We start from the raw sequence: 18,386 nt of genomic DNA on the forward strand, positions 1-18,386 counted from the left end.
AAAAAAAAAAGGAGCTTTTTAGAGGAGTATATGCATGTAACGTACCAAGAATCATCTACAAGTTAAGGAATAAAGACTGTTAATCATTTTTTGTATGAATTGAGATTGATGAAAACTTATCAGTGGGGTGTGAGGGAAGGAGTTACTGCTTTATAATTTCTCTTGACACTATCATCCTTCAATTATTCATCATTTTCTATCATCAGTTAGAAATCTTGTGATTAATATTGTAAGCAACAATTATAGCCAACCATTCTTTTATATCATGTATCTTACTTAATGCATATGAGTAGTGGTGGCTTATCCATTAATCGGCTTTAAAACATTCAATATATGGGAGATGACCCGATGAGAGTTAAAGAAGTTATGATTGATTACACAATCCACAATCTTCATTCAAGTTTAGGGTTCACCAAAAAATACTAGCAGTGCAGAAGTGCGGTAGTGTAGAGATTTGCCCAGAAGCAAAATTCTGGAAAACCTTCTGTCCAAATGCCCAACAGGTGATGACAAATACCCAAATGTTATATACTACCAAATTACCAAGCTTGTTCAATTGTTTATTGCAAGATCTGAGATCCATCACTTCCCTTTTTTAAAGTACGTGTGTTTTTTAAGCTTGTAACTAATAGAGCAGATAAAGAATGATCACCAAGCAACAGCAAAATCCATTAAAAATCAAAATTTGGATAATACAACAGTTTTAGCTTTTGATATAGTAGAAGGGAAATAAGCTAGTCCAAAACTTTTCTCAAGCCTCCGCTAAACTCAAACTCCAGGTAGGGAAATGCGAGACTATGATTCAGTTTCTTGACCTGCCCCTTCCACGGCCACGCCAGCTTCCTCTCCCCCCACCACCCTTGCCACCGCCTAAGGCTTTGTTGGCATCAGCGTGTGCTTTCATGTTCTCTGGCAAGGGAAGTATATGATCCACACACTTCCTGAAACTAAAATCATCACTGGCTCCATCTTCTCTAACAAGGAAGTAGCACCTACTTCTATACAATGGGTGGAACCGAACTTGGAAAGCCTGGATTCCTCCACCAATCTTTTTATCAGGCTCAGAGTGACCCTTCTTGAGCAAGTCCAGCAAAACCAGATATTCATACTGCAACACAATACAACAAGAGATTCAATCAAACAATTGAAGGTTATAATATAATAACTCAAGACACAATGTAAGAAGAGAATCGATCAAACATTTCATCAAGTATAACACATGATATTCGATTACACATTTCATCAAATTTAGAAAATATAGACCATTTCCACCAACCATTTTTTGAGAATTTATCATACATGTGAGCTAGAGGGTGCCGTCATGATGTGGAAGCAAGATGTAATAACATGTATAATTATTTATGCATGTACAAGATGTTGCTCCTATTTTGTGATACCTTTCCATAAATATCTGATTGTCTAAGAGTAAAAAAAATGGCATACACCTACCATTTACAATGGAAATTTGACAAGGGATCAGATTCTTTGTTCACAGTAGGGATACATGTAAAATTTTCAGGGTGAAGATAACATCAGAAGTTAGAAAACTTTCCAACTAATTCAGGATATCGTCGATTCTACCAAATCCTTACAACAAGACTAAAAAATAACACTTGAATCTCCCCCCAAATCAATGTTTGTGAAACACCAAAACTAAAGATATCAACTCCCAACATGCAAGAATGAACTACAAAATTTCACCATTATAACTTGGGTATCAAGCACAAGCTACAAGGCCCCACCAGAACAATCAAATTATGAGAAATACTTGACCCTTCTCGATCATAGACCAAAACAGGGGAAAAACACAAGCCAAAACCAAATTTCCCAAACTCAGCTCAACCACGAGACAGCCAAATTACCACATTCTTCTTACATAGTATCAAAACGTTCAAATTTTCTCTCTAAAATCCATCCAAACTTCCAAAACTACACCCTAAAACAATGTCAATCAAACACTAGACCCAAGCATGCCAACTTCAACTTCCCCATCTAAAACATAAAACTATCCACAATAGCATATTAACACATGCAGCCAAATCCCAACTCGAATATCAATCACTACAGCGATATACCCCAAATTTCTCAAAACCCAACATCAGCAACACTCAAATTTCACACAAACAAACACTAAACTCACACACATTTAACCAAAAGCTTAAATTTTTCATCAAAGTTCCAAACTTTAAGCAAACCCAAAACAGAGCTCAAAAAAATCAAATAGCTTTTTTCTCTTACCTTATTAATATTAAGATCAGTTGGCCAGTAATGGAGTAGCTTATAGAAATAGTCGAACATCTCAACGGCCGACCCGAAACTCTTCGGACCCAAGATGACCCGACCCGCCTCGCTCTCTCCTTCCCCTAACTTCTCCAACCGTTGCTCTTCCGCTGACTTCTCCTCCACCACCTTCGTCTTCTTCGCGTCGCCGCCGCTCTCTTCTTCTTCCTCCCTGGCCCGCTTAGAGTTTGCGTCGCCGTTCTGGGCCTCGTCTGGGTTTTGGGCCGGGGCGGTTTCGAGGTCCATGTCCTCGGCCGCCGCGGTGTTGGTGTTGGTCTCGGCGATTTCAGCGACGGTTGCCTCTGCCATGATTGAGTTTTGTGGAGGTTTTATTCGCCGGAGATTTGAGTGTGTGGAGCTAAAACCCTAGGCTTTTGTGTCCCTCTTTATATATGGACTGCAGTAACGGGCTTTTTCTCAAGGGCCGAATCTTTTTCACCCAAAAATTCCATATTTTGTTACTTTTCTTTTGCAAAGTAATTTTCTTGCCAAAAAAAAATAAATTTACCTCTTTTTATGTTCTCCTATGGGGTAATTTCTATTATGAAATTTTTTTTTGGTACGAAAAATGCTGGCAAAGTGTATTTATCCCTCTGAGTTGGGACCTGATTTAGATAAAAATCTCTCCAAGAGGTGTTTTTTACAAGCGGATAGACCTCTTTGAGTATCCAGCTCACATTCGCTCAGCTTGTAGGCTTAGTCATGTTTTCGCTATACCAAACTCATTGGGTTATTTTTATTATGAACTTTGAAGTTGAAGTCAATATAAAAAATAGTCTTTTGTTTCAAAAGGAATGTCTTTTTATTAATGCCGGAAGAACATTGCATGTAATGATCTGTCTTTAGTAGAGTTGTTAGAAAAAAAAAATATATATATTATTATGTAAGTAAGCTCAAGTCATGAAGTATGACAAAAAAAAAAATTAGTTTTAAATTTTGTGAGACACAAAAGAAAAAAGGCACGAAATATAATTCCACTCAAATTGCAATCCCCTCAACCGTTGTAAGTAGCTTAGTGTTTGAGGTATTGATTGGGAACCGCCCTACCAGCATTCGACTCACAAAGCTGTCAAAATGGCAAGTCGAACGTGGGTAGGGGAGTTCCCAATCAAAACCTCAATTACTAGGCCAATATGCATGTATTTTTTCAATGATATTTGTGATGCACAAATATGACCGACTAATACATTATTTTGATTTTCTTTTCACCCTATTTTAATAGATTTTCTTAATTTATAGTTGATTTATAAATATACAGTTATGAAAATATTTCATTTTTTATATTGAAAATTTGAAATTGATCATGACTCTTTTTTTTGTCTTCAGGTTGACGAAAGATTACTCTATAATATCAATAATTAACTTAACAAAAACGTCTAGATTTATTTCTTTTCTTTTACAAAAGGTTCTAGATATGATTTTGTTTTCCATACTTACCAAATAAAAGAATTTTCAAAAATAATGACTTCTGTTTTGGTCTGACCCCCCCACCTACTCCAAGACAAGACCGGAATCTGTCCCCCATTTACTAACGTCCGTTACTGTTAAAACACGCGCTAAATAGTAAACACCATCTGAACCGCCAAATCGAACCCCTTGAACGGTCAGGATTTCGCTCCAGCTTCGGACCGGGAGTTACCGAGCCTAGCGAAACCAGGCTAGTCTAATCCGAAGCTGGTGGTGTGGTGTCTCTTCCAAATTTAATTACATTTCTTTCGAGGTGAAGAAGAAGAAGAAGACTTTTCAGATAGAGAGAACCAAAAAAATTTCAGAGAATTCCAAAGCAAAAATTCTAGGTCTTTTCCAGGTACTTGTGCTTCTCTTTCAGAAATTATTCATCTTTAAATTTCCTGTAATTTATTTGTGTTGGAAATTTCTTGTTTGTTGATGTAAAAATTTGCAGAGGTGGTTGTGTTTTGATTGCGGTTTGTGAAATTTTGGGAGTTTTGAATCGCCGATTGGTAAATTGTTTGGATTTTTGTTGCAATTATGATTCCGCGACGGAAAGTTTGGGGCTTTATGGTTGTAGGTGTTAATTTTGAGTTTTGCTGAGCTGAAATGGTTGAATCTGTAATTGTTGGAATTTTGAAATGCGGGATGGTTTGGATGTTTTGAGTTTTGATGTGTGATTTGTGATGTAGAGGCGATTAGATGAAAGGGACATGAATCTAAATTTTTTTGGTTTTGGAGAGATTTGGGATTAAGAGTCAATGTGTTATATTGTGCTGCATTATGATCATTCAAACCCAAAACCATGATGCATAAGTTTATTGTGAGTTTTGTGTTTTTGTTGAATTTGAACAAGAAGGTTCGAGTTTAATTGTTGTTTTGTTCTGTCTTGTTGATGCAGGAGCTTTTGTTTCAGTGAGAATGAGTGATCACCTGGTGTTGTGTGTTGACCGCTTCACAAAACCTGAAAATTCGCAATCAGTGCAAGGGACTGAGACTCCAGGATCTTCTTCTCTAGAGGCCTCATCCTCCCAATCGGCTGAGATACCCAGCTGTGCGATTGATATCAAGGGAACGGGGGAGAATGTTGTATCAGAAGAAGAGGAGCCACTGATTCAAACTGTTGAATGTCGCATTTGCCAGGAAGAGGATGGCGTTAGCAATTTGGAGGTCCCCTGTGCTTGCAGTGGCAGCTTAAAAGTATCATCTGATTCATTGATGCTCATATTGTTTTATCTTGCAGTTTTGCAACCTTTTAATGTTTTTTTTTCCTTTTTTTTTTTTTTGCTGGGGGGCGGGGGGAGGGTGTCGGACAGTTCTTTTGATTCCTTTGACTTTAAATTTGGTATTTGTTTACAATCATCAGTCAGTAACTCAGTACTTTCAAGAGTTCAATTCTTGAAGTAGGTTGTTCTTGAGCATTTTAGTTTGGTTGTTGTTAGTTCACATATTCTTTTCTCCCTGGTTGTTAGTGTCGGTCTTCTATTCTGGAATCAGTTTCGTGGGCTTGAATAACTATCTGACAAGTGCTGTTTATTTCTTTTTCTTTATGTTTTGGTTATGCTGAAGGATCTTAGCTCATGTACTTTTCTTCCTGATTTTATTTGTCATTTTCTTTTTCGCTATCCACTGGATATTATGCTTTTTGTCCTTTATTTACTGAACAATTGCAGTGCCTTGTTGTATTTCAAATCAATGGTTTGATATTATGCCTCTTAACTGTTTCTTCTACAATTCCAGTATGCTCATAGAAAATGTGTCCAGAGGTGGTGCAATGAGAAGGGAGATATTATTTGTGAAATCTGTCATCAGGTAATTCGCTAGAATCCCTTCATTCCTTTGCATATGCAGTGGTCATTTTCATGATCGTTTATAAAATTTGATTGATTCCATTTCTATGTTAGGGATTAGTGATTATGGATCTTCCTTATATTCATATAAGGAAAGCAGATTCAATTTATTTAGAAGCTATCATTGTCATGCTTTTCCAATTTTTTTATTGCGAAGTATTGATACTTCAATGTATCATGAGAAGCTATTTTTTCATATCAATTAACTATGATAATGCATCTATGTAATTTATTAGAGCATGTGACCATTTTCTGGTACCTTTGATGATTTCAAATGGTTTATTTGAATCTTCACCAGTCATGAATTGCACAGTTTGTGTTCTCTATGATGAAAAAGTTGTTTTGGTGCAGCCTTACCAACCTGGTTATACTGCCCCATCACCTCCCCCTCAGTCTGACGACACTACTATTGACATCAGGCAAGTACACAATTTACATATGCCTTTTAACTTGGTTAATATTCCTATCATGGGATTTTTTTTTCCTTTTGGTTTTTCAGAAGTAAAATTTGGAAAGATGCCAGGATGTATATATATATATGATAGTGCTCTTTGCATTTCAATCTTCAGGCCAATATGGTGTAGACCTTGTCTGTTTTGACCTTTTATCTTTTGCTTGACAGTGAGGGCTGGACAATCTCTGGTACCCCCTTGGATTTACGTGATCCTCGACTATTGGCAATGGCAGCGGCAGAACGTCACTTTCTTGAATCTGAATATGATGAGTATGCTGATACAAGTGCTAATGGAGCAGCTTTTTGCCGCTCTGCTGCTCTAATTGTAAACCACAATAACCCTCGTCAATACTGTGGTGGAATGATTTATATTTTTTTTAAAGTTTTTTTTCTTCTTCTTATGAATCTATTGGACGATGAGCAAAATCTAACTCATGCTTTCATCTGGTAGTCTTTAAGAATATTTCTCTACTCTTTTAACAGTTTTTGCTCACCTCTTTATTTTATTAAGTCTCTTTTCTTCATGATCATTTGGTTTGGTGTAATTGGTTGGCTTTCTTCGGGTCATGCAACTTGTTGCATGTGCAAATGCCCATATTGAAACATTGGCAACTTCAGTTGAACAAGAAAATTCAGTTATGTCATCTTTTTCTGGTTGAAAAGTTTCTGTTATCTATATTAACCTTTCTCTCTTGTTTTTTGGCAGTTAATGGCTCTTCTACTCCTGAGGCATGCTTTGACTCTTCCCAATGGTGATGGTGATGATGATGATGCTTCTACATTTTTCTCTGTAAGTGCGATATGGATGTTTAATGAGTCTCATAACATTTGATAATTTTTGCACTATCTAACTCAATGATTAATTAACAGCTTTTCTTGCTCCGAGCTGCTGGTTTTCTTCTCCCCTGCTACATTATGGCCTGGGCCATCAGCATATTACAACGTCGAAGGCAAAGACAGGTTAGTTCTCGGCTTTGCTGTTTTTGGAGCAACAAATTCTACTCAATTTTTCTCTTTTCTCTTTTCTTTTTTGACCAAAAGAAGATCACATCTATGAGATTGGTTCCATCAGGAAGCCTGAATGGGATTTGTTCATGCTTCTATTACAATGAAAGAATGTAGTAAATGTGTTGCAAACAACTTTCTTTTGTCATCTACAAGAAGTTTTCTGCTCTTGGTAGATTATTGGATGATGTATGATATTATCTTCTTGAAGACCTTTTGCCATCAATGGTCTCAGTATTGATGCACAGCTTTCCAGATCGGGCTTAAAATTGTCTTTTCCAGTTTTCCTTTTTGTCTGTATTGATGCATATGATTCACTGTAGCACATATTGATGCATAGCTTCTAGAATGACATGTTGGTTGCATGTTGATTTCAGTTAAAATAATGCAATTTCCCTTTCCTTTTTTAATATTTTTTTTTATTAACATTTTAATCTGTTTGTGTATTACTGTTTATCCAGGAAGCAGCAGCACTTGCGGCAACTGAGGTTGCATTTATGCTGCAGGCAGGGCAACATCGTGGATTACAGTTCACAATAGCTTCAGGACCTGCTGCAACTCCCCATCAGGAGCCAATTCAATAATATCAGTGTTCCACAATTCTGGATATGTTCTTTGTTGGCGAAGAGAATGGGGACTGAGATTTGGGCATGTTGTTTTTTTTATGCTTGTAGCAGCAAAGATTAAAATCTTTAACGAGTGTCATGTATCTGTAATCAAATTTTTTAAATATAGCTCACTTTCTTTCATGAAATGTTAATTTCCAATACTATGTATATAATTCGGTTCTCAAGTAAACTACACTTGATTCAAAAACTGCTTTTTTCACATATTATAAAACTATCTTGGATGCATGCTTTAGTTCTTGTTTGTTCACTGTTATCTTATTTTATGGTTACTGCTCATGATGATGGAGTATTGTAAATGCTTGCCAAGCATCTACTCAACCTTCATTATGTATCAGTCTCCTGTTTCTTCTTATATTCCTTGCACTTTTATTATTTTCGTTTCTTAGGTTTCAAGCCAACAAAACTGGTCTCTACTCTAAGCTATTTGCATTCTGTTGATTGCTGAGGAACTCATTGCATGATATATATAGTATGTTGTAGGATCAAATAAACTCATCGCAGTTTTCCATTTACACGGATTAGTTTTTGTTCTGAATGTGATGTTTTGGCTTCCAGCCTTGTAGATTCCTTGCACCATTGCTTTCTTCAATCCAGTTGAAGAAATAACGTTACACTGATGTAGTTGTTAAAGTTAAATGTGATGGTGAAGAATGATTTGGAAAGCAATAGTTCATTCAGTTCTTTTACTTTAATACAGCTCTCAAAGCAGAGATCAAGGATGTTAGAATATCTAAGAGCTGAAGTCCAGCTTGGACCATGACCAGTCCACGTCCTCCAGAGGTTCTGGTAAGTTTTCGAAAATGAAAAGAACAGATATATAAAGAAAATGAGGGTAGAGAAAGATGGTCTTCATGGATAAGCGAGATAAATATAAAGAAGAAAAAAGAAGAGGAGAGGCCAGATATGCAAGCCAAAATGGGTTTCCTTTGAAACTTTGAATGAGGTAACTTATTAGGGAGGGAGAGCTGGGCAATCCAAAGAGAGAGCAAAGAAAAGCATAAAGGAATTCCATTCAGCACAAGAAACCAAGACTGTGATTTTTGGTGCATGGAGAGAAGAGCTTGGAATTCTAAAGCTAGCTTGTTAGCTTAAAGCAAAGTGGGTTTGGAACATAAAGCCATTGCTTGGTTGGTTATTTGGGTTTGTTTTTTCTTAGGAAGGGGGTTACTATTCCCCACCATTACTCCAGGATCTCTACTTTTGATGGCTTTTTAATTGCAGTAGCTATCTTCTTAAGGTAGTATTTCCCTAAAACCCTGATATTCTTCTCAAGATGATGAACAATGATGTTGTAGTGTGTCTTTGTATGACTTCCTTTGAATTCTCTTTTTTTTTTTTTTTTTCCTTTGAATTCTCTTTATGTACCTGGTGGTTTGATATGTTTAGTAACTAGATACTGGGCTCTTTTCAATGATTACATTTAATCTCAACTAGATGTGTAGGTCTGGGTTGAGCCACATATGCAAAGTATTTAGCATATGCTTTTAGGGAGCAAATCTTGGGTCAGACGGTCGGACCAATTTATTGGTTCAACAGCCAGCCATACACAAATTATGTTCGCTTTTAGGATATGGAAAATTGTGCACATCAGCATGGTAAGGGTGACATGGCAAGTTGGGAAAGTACTCTAGAGGTTGAGCTGGTCTTTGTTTGGTAAAAAAAAGAGCAAGGCAAATGATAGATAGAGGGAAATGTAATCCAAAACCAAATGAAAAAAGATACTTGGCTTCCCAAGGATAGTGTTCCAAGTTAACTTTTCATTCAAACCTGTCAGAGTCTTCTAAAACAGCCTTATATTGCTTCTATGGCAGGCTTATGATTGAGGTGAATCTAAAACTTCCCTACATGTTCTGGCCTTCTGGGGCCTCCATTGTGCTTTATGCTTTTAGTCTTCCAAATCCCATAAAAGGCATGCCCTTGGCTTATTCCCACAGGAATGAACCATAAGAAGGAACAAAGTCTCAAGCACACTACTCATTCCCTTATCATTGCTTGAAACACAGATACCTATACTACTACTTCACCTCTTGATTTTGCAGAGAACAATCAAGCATGGGTTGTTTGGCTTATAAGGGGGCCATTCTTCTTGTTTGCATTGGGTTTTTAGCTCTCCAGCCGGAAAAGGTTTCCGGATTAAGAAGCATGGATTTGGCTCTGAGATGGGATAAAAGGCACTTCTCATTTCTTAACAGTTTGCATGTTGTTAAGGCGGTTGCTGTAGAGGACTTGCAAGCAAAGCTGAGCTTGGCGCCTGCACCTGCAATGACATTCGATCCAAGTCAATCAAACAAACGTACAGTTCGAAAAGGATCAGATCCCATTCACAACAGATGTTGACATGCTGATGCAGTTTCTGAATGAAGGAGGGTTTTTCAGGCACAAGAAGCTGTGGAGGCTGTAACTAATACAAAGTCGGTTGGTTAGAATTCTATATTTTCGCTTGTTTTAGTCGAAGTGTTTTTTTGTTGAGCTGAAGAACTGCAGCTGATCGAACCAGTCATTGAGCGAGCATCATCTCTATAATGTATAAAAACATAGGTCCTAACCAATAGATGAACTTTGAGAATGATGATGCTGGCTCTCACAGATTACATGCATTTCTGATTTTTCTCTATAAAAGAAAGGATTTTATATTTCTGTGTTGCGACTAATTTTGCATCATATTGCCACAACCTTGATTGTTTCACAGGCATTGCAACATAGATTTCTCAGTTTCCTCTACAAAAAAACCAATGGTTATAAAAGTGCAAAGTATTAAAACACAAGTCATGAGCTCGAAGGCTGTCATTTCTCTTGAAATAACTAACATTGTCATTCCGAGTGCAATTACAGTAGTGAAACTGCAATGCAATCAAAATCTCACATATCATAGCAAAAAAGGAATTAACTTTTCATTGATAGTTTCAAGAATAAAAAATTAGCTTGAAAGTATATAATATCTACAACTCGAACAAAAAGTTTGATGTTTCATAAATGATGCAAAGGTCAAGACCTGCATACATCAGACGCTTTCAAATGGAACGATGCCATTTTGTTCTTAAACAAGTTGAGACCTGTCGTATCTCTTCTTCCTGTGATATTTAAATTGTAGAGAGGATATCTTGCGAGAAACTGCCTGCCAAATCATATCAACAGCATCACCAGGCAGGGAGGGATATTGATATTCGAAATGATGTACAACTTGCTTCAACCTTTCCCACATTTTGGTCCACTTGTCTTTGTTTATTCCTCGAAGAAGTTTCAGTAGGTAACCCTTCTTTACAGCATCAGCCCCGCGAACAAATATGCAAAATTGTGAGTAGTCTAAGACATCTTCAAATGGTAGCTCAATCTCATCGCTAATTATTACTGGAACACAATGACTAGCAATGGCATCAAATAGGCGATTTGAGGATGGGGTATCGCCAGCTATATTTAGGCAAAACTTTGATGAGGCCATTCCTTGGGTTGCCTTGCGAACACCATTTCCTCCAATGCTACCAAAAGTGAAGTCTACATCTTTCTCGTCTTTGAGAAGATGATACAATTCTTGGCGAATTACTCCTCCCTGTATTAATGTAAAAGGTAAATATTAAATTAACTAAGTAGATATTATCAGGCTATTCTAAGCTTGACTATTGCTACATCAAAATAGTGTATGACGTAAAAAGGGAAGGGAAGAACCACAAAACAGCTATTTTTCGATAAAAAGAGCAATGACAATAGGGCATCAAGAAATCAGAAATCAGAAATAACAAATTTTGAACATCCTAATTGCCAGATACTTCATTACAAGATCAAATTCAAGGCAGTATGAGAAAATCAGAACAAATCTCATCATGCATTTAACACTCCTAGTCAAAGCAAATAGAATTAACGCATAGTCTGCTAAAATTATTAAGAGATTCATATCATGAAGCAAAACAACATCACAGCAAAAACATTATTAAACATCACAAGAGATTTTTTTTTGGAGAATAAACATCACAAGAGATGAAAGAAGGAAAAACTGACATCTTTTCTGAAAATTGCTCCTCGGAAATACACTAGTATAGGGCGCTCCTTGAATGTGGCTGATTTGCTGCTGGGAACAGTCGTCACCAAATGTCTGTAAGGCGCGATTATATCCTTCCCAAGATTTGCTATTTCAGCAGGATATCTTCCAAAATCTGCAAGCACGAACATGGCAGAACCCAATTTCTTTCTTGCATCCAACATGCTATTTGGATGATGAGCAACTATTAAATGATCCTTCCCACCCTTTCTTTTCCATTCATTCCGGCCCATCAAAAACTGCACCAACTTGTCCTGCAACCTCTTGTTGACACTGACTTTCTCCTTCTCATGAAGCTTAGAATGCCGGTTGTAACTCAGAGATGAGAAGAATGGCACAAAAATAAAATCAGCTTCACTTGAATTGTGCACCCTGACTACTGTACAAGGTCTGACCACATTTAGGTTATCTGATGATAAAAGATCAAGGGTGAGCCAATATTCTATACTGTGCTGTAAATTCAGCCCGCCTGGGTAAGGTGGGATGTGCTGTGGCCATGTTTGATTCTCCATTCCCTTCCAACCCAATAACCCAAAGTGAAATTCAGGAGGCAACTCATACATAAATACCCTCAAAAGAGCCTGCTTCGAGTCACAGACCATCATTTTCTTTCTTTCTACAGATCCCACTTTCTTGCTCGAATCGGAAACTTGACAAGCTGATTCACTTATTCTTTTTAAGGGTTTTATAGCATCAACTTGGGGAACCTCAGAAGAGAGGAAAGGAAGTTTAAATGGTTCCTTTTTCACATGAGGCTCAAAGTACACTGATGTGCCATTAACAAGCATAAGCTCAAATACTGATCTGGGAATGAAAGATGTATTGCCAGATTGAAGAAGGAACACAGAAGAAAGAACTAAAAGGAACACAGAAACTGTTATCAAGGAGGAAATGAATCTTGACGGAATCCTACTCTTTTCTGACATTGATGACAGTCAGGGCACCAAACACAGCTAAAAATGCAATCAATGAAATTCACCCAAGTATAAAAGCATGTAAAGAGAGACACCCATCTCGAATTGGAAGCTAAATTCTTCTTAAACCTCAAAGGGTTTTAACAAGGATTGAAAACTGCTGGCTCTCTTAGAACTCATTGCCAAACTACCCATCTCTACAACAACCATAATTTCAAGAAGAAATTCTCTTTGTTCTTAAAGAAGAAGCTTCTACATATAAAAGATAGAACCTTGAATTTCTGGAAGAACCAAAGCCTCTCTCTTGAAATCACCACCACTCACCAGAGCAACAGAGCAAGTGATAAGTCTGCACATAGAGAATGAACACTCATAAAGTAGACTACTTCTTGCAGCTGATCACCAGAATTCATGATATGGGTTCTTAGAGTAGTTGAGCTACATGAAAATTGCCACGCACAAAAACAAGAGAAAGATGAAATTGCAGAAAATTGAAAAAAAAAAAAAAAAAGCTGAACTTTTTATTCATCTGGGTATCAAAGAAATCAAATTTCATGAACTGGGGCAATCAGGACTTACAAAGGCAGCACCTGGGTCAATTCTGAAACTTCATGGCATGCATTGTGACTAAGTAGATTCGTCGAGGGGCTTTGAACAAAGTCTATTATTATTTGCAAACTTTCTTGTGGACTGTGACATGTGATTAATACTTTATATTGATCCTTTTGGGGTGTTCATGAAATGGACAACAGAAAGAGTATGACTTTTAGAACCTTTCTCGTGTCCCTTTGCTTCCGAGTCTTTGCCTATTTTTTAAGTTTTTATAATCATTAGTCACGGTGGTCGTGCATTCCTCAATTACTTGTAAATTAAAAGTCATTTTATTTATTCTCAAAAAATCTAAAATAAATTGGATAATTTTAGGTGAAGGGAATAACATTTGGTTTTCCGTTTTAGTCATATAAACTAGGGTCCTTGTGTTGGTCAGTTGCCTCTGTTTTTTCCTCGGCGATGAGAGTAACGATGTTTCGGGGTCGTTTACTTGTCGACGGGAAATGGTTTATGGAGGCGGTCAGTTGGTTTTAATTAGGGTTTTTTGTTTGGTTTGTTTAGGTTTAATAAGTCCCTACTCTTCTGAGGTAGGGTTGGTGTCCTACTCTTTTGGGATAGGATTTGGTCTAGGTGGCATAACATGTAAATGGTGTCATTCCCGAAGACGAGGATGATTTTGTTCAACTCTGGTTTACTTTTGTTGTCGATTTGCTGGTAAGCGATCCTTTACACGTGATCTAGTACCTTCGGACACGGTGTTGAAGAGGACGCTGCATTCTTTGAGGTTGATAATGAGGTTTTACTGGAATTTTCGGGTTCATATGCTCAAAGTAGCCTTGGAAATGGGCGTTGGGTGGTTAGAGTTTGGGCCTAATGGTCTCTGTAACCGCGGTTTCTTGGGGTTTTGGTTCATATCCCCCCCCCCCCCCCCCCCATTGTAAGCTTTGTTGATTAATGGTTATTTTCTGTTCTAAAAAAAAAAAAAAAATCTAGGGTCCTTGACCCATACCACCAAAATAGACTAAAATTAGCCCACTTACACCACCAACCAAATTTTGTTCCCACTAACCCCACTTGCTAGCTAAATGACGATTTTGGGCTCCAAAAAATTAAAAATTACAGGTCGCCACTCTTATCTCTCTCGCCGACTCTCTCTCATCATCGATCTCTCTCTGCAAGGACGCCGTCGACGACTCTCTCTCTCACTTTCTCTCTCATCACCGATCTCTTTCTCTACAAGGACGTCGACGATGACCCGAGGATCCATCTCTTTCTCTCTCTACAAGGAAGAGGACCCCAACGCCGACGCCGACGACGAGGATCCATCTCTCTCTCTCTCTCCTTGTGCAAGGACGTTGTTGACGACGACGACGAGGATCTTAATTACAAAAGCTCCGAGTCCGATCCGAACCTTCTTCCCCGCACTAATCCCTCCATCGGCCTTCTTCCCCATTGTTTTCCAGCACCGACTTCGTCGTCGTCATCTTCAGCATCACCCGCGTCGTCGTCTCTAAGGCTGTGATTGATTGAATGATCTACTTTGGACCAGCTCGACCAAATGCAACTACTTTGGAGTCGGAGCTCCGAACACCGGCGAGAAACGCATCCGGCGTTTGACTTGGGTGCTCAGAGCATTTTATGGGTGCCCAAATCGTTTTTTTTTTTTTTTTTGTAAAATGAGTGCAGAATTTAATTTAATTTTTTTTTTTTTTTTTTGGGTAAAGTGGGGGTAGAAGGTCCAGAAGGAAAGAACAAAGAAAAAAATTTTATCGGGGGGCAGTAGACGTTTTGAATTAATGTAATCTCCTCGTTTTTTTTCTTTAATCAAAGTTTTATTTGTCTAATTTTTAAAAATAAAGGGGTATTAGGGGCCAATAGACATCTATTGGGGGGCAATACAGGTTTATTCAGGGGGCAATAAACCTCTCCGACCCCATATGAGATCTACAACAACCTCTTTGGAGACTTCCGGCGATGTTTCATAAACCTCTATTGCCCCCCAATAGACGTCTATTGGGGGGCAATAGACGTCTATTTGGAGGTAATAAACTTTTCCGGCGACCTATGAGATCTCGGATGACCTCTTTGGGGACCTCCGACGAGGTTTTCAAAAAAATCCGGTGGGCGGCAGCCGATGACGGGAATCCGGCGGCCGGTGACCGGCTCAGGCGAAGTCTCCTATGGTTTCTCTCTCTCTCTTTCTAAGTAACAAAGGGGTGAGGGTAAAATGGTATTAAAAAACAAAACAAAAAACCTTAATGGGGTATTAGAGAACACTTCCTTAGAGTGTTTTGTGTAAGAAGGAATTAAAAAAACTTAATGGGGTAAGTGGGAAAAAAACCCCTAAAAATGGGGTAAATGACAAAAACCCTATAATCTAGCCAATTGATATGGTAATCAAACATTTGACTGTCACATTAAATGTTGCGTCAATGTGATTTTTTTTTTTTTGAATAATGGAAATCCATTTATAATATCTCATGCCAAGAAGGCCATTACATACCCATCCGCTGACACATAACAATGGCCAGGCAAGAATTCGTGGAGGAGCCACAGTGGTACATAGGATAGACCTACTCTATTCGAACTTATCGCTCACTTATTTAAGCGAGCCTATAACTATGCCAGACATTTACATAGTTTATAGGCTTAACAAAAGAAAAACCCTATATCTTCTCCTTGCCCTTGAAGCTAGGGTTTGGAGGCTTGCCTGAATACAGAAAACTCAGGACATCTTCAGCAGGAACCTTTTTTGCTTTTGGTGGATTTCTGTTCTTTGCTCCCAAAGGCCGACCTCTCTTCTTTTTGCCACTAGGAAGCTCAAGTTGTAAAGGTTTGGGCATCATACCCTCTGCAGGCACAAGCATACCTCCTGGTGTTTCCATCAAACCCAGAGATTTTGCATTGAATTTTGTAGGGAATTCAGGCAGTTTTACCTTCTTTGAGGGAGCAATAGGGCTTGTTTTACCCTCTAGCAAATCAGACATCATAAACTGCAATTTTTTTGGAGATGGAAAGGGCCGATTTCTCTTAGTAGGCTGATCGGTATCCACAGGTACCAAAGCCAATTCATTGTTGTCATTAGTATGTGTCTTTCCTGCATGACGAAGAACAATGGGTTTGCGTACCTTACTAGTCCCAGCACCTCCAAAAAGAGACCTTCCCACAGGTGGGAGAATGGGGGTGGAAATTCCATGGAAGCGAAACAATCCATCCTTGAACTGATTTTCGTGAAAACCTAAGAAGGGGCGAGTGAGATTTAATTTTCGTGCCGCCGGTGTGGGAGCTTCCTGGACGACCGGCGCAGTAGTTGCTGCCTGACACGCTGCCCCCTTATGATACACACAAAGGCATATAGTGCATTTGCCCACAAGATTCTCAAAAAAGAAGTGAACCTCTTGTTCTACCCCTTTGCCAAATTTTAGGGTTTTGTGCAGGAAGAAGGGTTTCGAAATTGCATGAGAAACCCTAACCCTAATTTCCTGAGTTGCATCAAATAACTTTTGATCCAAATGAAGAAATTTACCCGCAATGGAGGCAACATTGGCAATAGTGTTCCTGTGCTCATATGCGGGCGGCATGTCAGTGATGCGAACCCAAAAGAAAAGGTCCTCCATCTCCACAGATTGCAGAGGTGCTACTCCATCATATGGCTGCATGACAACCAAAGCACGATTGAAACTCCACGGACCACCCATCAAAACTTTATTTCTATCTCCCCGGAGATCAAAGGAGAAGAGGAATCTATCCGGAGCTTTCGGCTGAACACTGAAACCCTTGTTTAGCACCCATATTCGACGAAAATGCCTCCGCAGATCAGAAGCATTTGTTGGCTTGGAAGTCAGAGGCCTTGCCAAGAGGTAGGACTGTGCATTCCGCTGCGCCCCCCCCCCCCCCCCATTCTCCATGGAGGAGATATCAACAACCTCATTGGTAACGATAGCTAGCGAGGTAGCAAAGCTTTTGGTGACAGAATCAATACTAGCCATTGTGAGATCTGGATGTAGTGATGCAAGGAATCAAGAATGGTAGAGAGCGCCGGCAAAGAAGGCCGACTGTTGCGTTGGGTTTTGGTGCGGCACAAAGGAGGCCGCCTAGGGTTTTTGCGTCAATGTGATTTAAATATAGTACATCTCATCAAAATATAATGCAATTTGCTTGATTAAAAAAAAAAATAACTTATTTTTATTCACACTCAATGTTTTGTTTATATTCTTTTTAACTAGAGGCGCAATTTCAAAAGTAATCAATCTCATTGTTGGTTAAACTTCCAAAATTATACTTAACTTCAATTTAATGAAGTCTTTCATAGCAAATCTGAAACATAAATTCTACTATGCGTGACCATATAATTCATCAGTTTATTTGAGAACTCAAGAGTGGTGTTCTTAAAGTCGTGACCAAAATATTTGATAAATTTTAATATTATTTATATGAATAGTGATTCATATCATCTTCTCTGGTAATTCGTGGTACTTTGCAATGTGTTGTTGTTGTTAAGTAATTAGTACTTCGTCTCATGCGATAATCACAAGAGATTGAACGATTAAGAGTGCCTCGTCAACCTCAATGTCTCAAAGAGTATAATATGATGCATGAGGTGAGAATCCCTTTCCTTCACAAGGAGGATCATGAGGGTGGGTGTTTATTGGGGAGGTTACGTACATCTTGTGTCCAATAATTGTTAATTAAGTACTATAAATTCGAATATATTCCATTGCTTATTGCTGTTTAAATCACAGTGTGATCGAGGTAAATAATTTCTGGTGTGAACTCGAATAAAGCATCTCTCCCCAATCAAAATGGTTAAGGAGGAACTTATTGGCATTGAACTGACCAGTGACAAAGAAACAAGACTGTTGGGCTAACTTCAACCCTTGAACCACCCACTAAGAGCTCCAATCAATACTCCTGATGAAAACTAAAAGCCAAGTTTCTTACTTAATTTACAAGGAAGTCTTCCACTCGAGAATCCGATCCTAAGCAGAAATATAGAATAGAAACCTGTAAGCATCAACTTTTGTTTTATATTATATTGCACTTGTTATTCTATTTGAAACAATAGAAACAATATTATCTTCAGAAGTCTCGAAAAGAACCTATCCAGGTAATGTACTTGGCTTCTAATCTTTTTATCAATTAAAAAGATGCCCCCCACCCCCCTCCCCTCCTCTCTCCAGGGACTTTAATACTAAATTTTGATAGCTCTATCAAGACTAA

At 38.4% G+C, this 18,386-nt stretch overlaps 3 protein-coding genes across 4 annotated transcripts; 1 reads left to right on the plus strand and 2 right to left on the minus strand.

Annotated features, from left to right (window-relative positions):
• Positions 1–645: 645 nt before the first annotated feature.
• Positions 646–2,654, minus strand: LOC133744034 (protein EMBRYO DEFECTIVE 514). The gene is made up of 2 exons (XM_062172159.1): positions 2,239–2,654; positions 646–1,108 (listed from the first exon to the last, which is right to left on the minus strand). Exons 1-2 carry the CDS (start codon positions 2,587–2,589, stop codon positions 803–805), a joined length of 657 nt encoding a protein of 218 aa, XP_062028143.1. The 5' UTR covers positions 2,590–2,654; the 3' UTR covers positions 646–802.
• Positions 2,655–3,929: 1,275 nt separating this feature from the next.
• LOC133745950 (uncharacterized) lies at positions 3,930–7,899 on the plus strand. Its single transcript, XM_062174108.1, has 8 exons — positions 3,930–4,087; positions 4,631–4,929; positions 5,470–5,541; positions 5,931–5,998; positions 6,202–6,358; positions 6,740–6,823; positions 6,904–6,993; positions 7,500–7,899. The coding sequence occupies exons 2-8, from the start codon at positions 4,651–4,653 to the stop codon at positions 7,620–7,622; spliced, it is 873 nt and encodes a 290-aa protein (XP_062030092.1). The 5' UTR covers positions 3,930–4,087; positions 4,631–4,650; the 3' UTR covers positions 7,623–7,899.
• A 2,634-nt stretch (positions 7,900–10,533) lies between these two features.
• On the minus strand, positions 10,534–13,353 carry LOC133745347 (probable arabinosyltransferase ARAD2). Of its 2 annotated transcripts, none has more exons than XM_062173405.1 (3): positions 13,194–13,353; positions 11,661–13,052; positions 10,534–11,214 (listed from the first exon to the last, which is right to left on the minus strand). In XM_062173405.1, the coding sequence occupies exons 2-3, from the start codon at positions 12,624–12,626 to the stop codon at positions 10,705–10,707; spliced, it is 1,476 nt and encodes a 491-aa protein (XP_062029389.1). In that variant the 5' UTR covers positions 12,627–13,052; positions 13,194–13,353; the 3' UTR covers positions 10,534–10,704. The 2 variants fall into 2 exon arrangements, with proteins under 2 accessions (XP_062029389.1, XP_062029390.1); XM_062173406.1 differs by having other exon boundaries at positions 11,661–12,963; positions 13,194–13,328.
• Between the last annotated feature and the right edge of the window lie 5,033 nt (positions 13,354–18,386).

This window comes from Rosa rugosa, chromosome 4 (assembly GCF_958449725.1).
Source record: "Rosa rugosa chromosome 4, drRosRugo1.1, whole genome shotgun sequence".
NCBI classification, from domain to species: Eukaryota; Viridiplantae; Streptophyta; class Magnoliopsida; order Rosales; family Rosaceae; genus Rosa; species Rosa rugosa.

What these genes read in the sequence shown, in the direction of transcription:
- LOC133744034 (XM_062172159.1), bottom strand. Translation starts at nt 2,589, where the DNA reads ATGGCAGAGGCAACCGTCGCTGAAATCGCCGAGACCAACACCAACACC. An exon ending in CTGATCTTAATATTAATAAG is followed by an intron (nt 1,109 to 2,238) that starts GTAAGAGAAAAA and finishes ATTGTGTTGCAG; the next exon opens with TATGAATATCTGGTTTTGCT.
- LOC133745950 (XM_062174108.1), top strand. Translation starts at nt 4,651, where the DNA reads ATGAGTGATCACCTGGTGTTGTGTGTTGACCGCTTCACAAAACCTGAA. An exon ending in CTTGCAGTGGCAGCTTAAAA is followed by an intron (nt 4,930 to 5,469) that starts GTATCATCTGAT and finishes CTACAATTCCAG; the next exon opens with TATGCTCATAGAAAATGTGT. An exon ending in AACGTCGAAGGCAAAGACAG is followed by an intron (nt 6,994 to 7,499) that starts GTTAGTTCTCGG and finishes CTGTTTATCCAG; the next exon opens with GAAGCAGCAGCACTTGCGGC.
- LOC133745347 (XM_062173405.1), bottom strand. Translation starts at nt 12,626, where the DNA reads ATGTCAGAAAAGAGTAGGATTCCGTCAAGATTCATTTCCTCCTTGATA. An exon ending in GAGCAATTTTCAGAAAAGAT is followed by an intron (nt 11,215 to 11,660) that starts GTCAGTTTTTCC and finishes ACATTAATACAG; the next exon opens with GGAGGAGTAATTCGCCAAGA.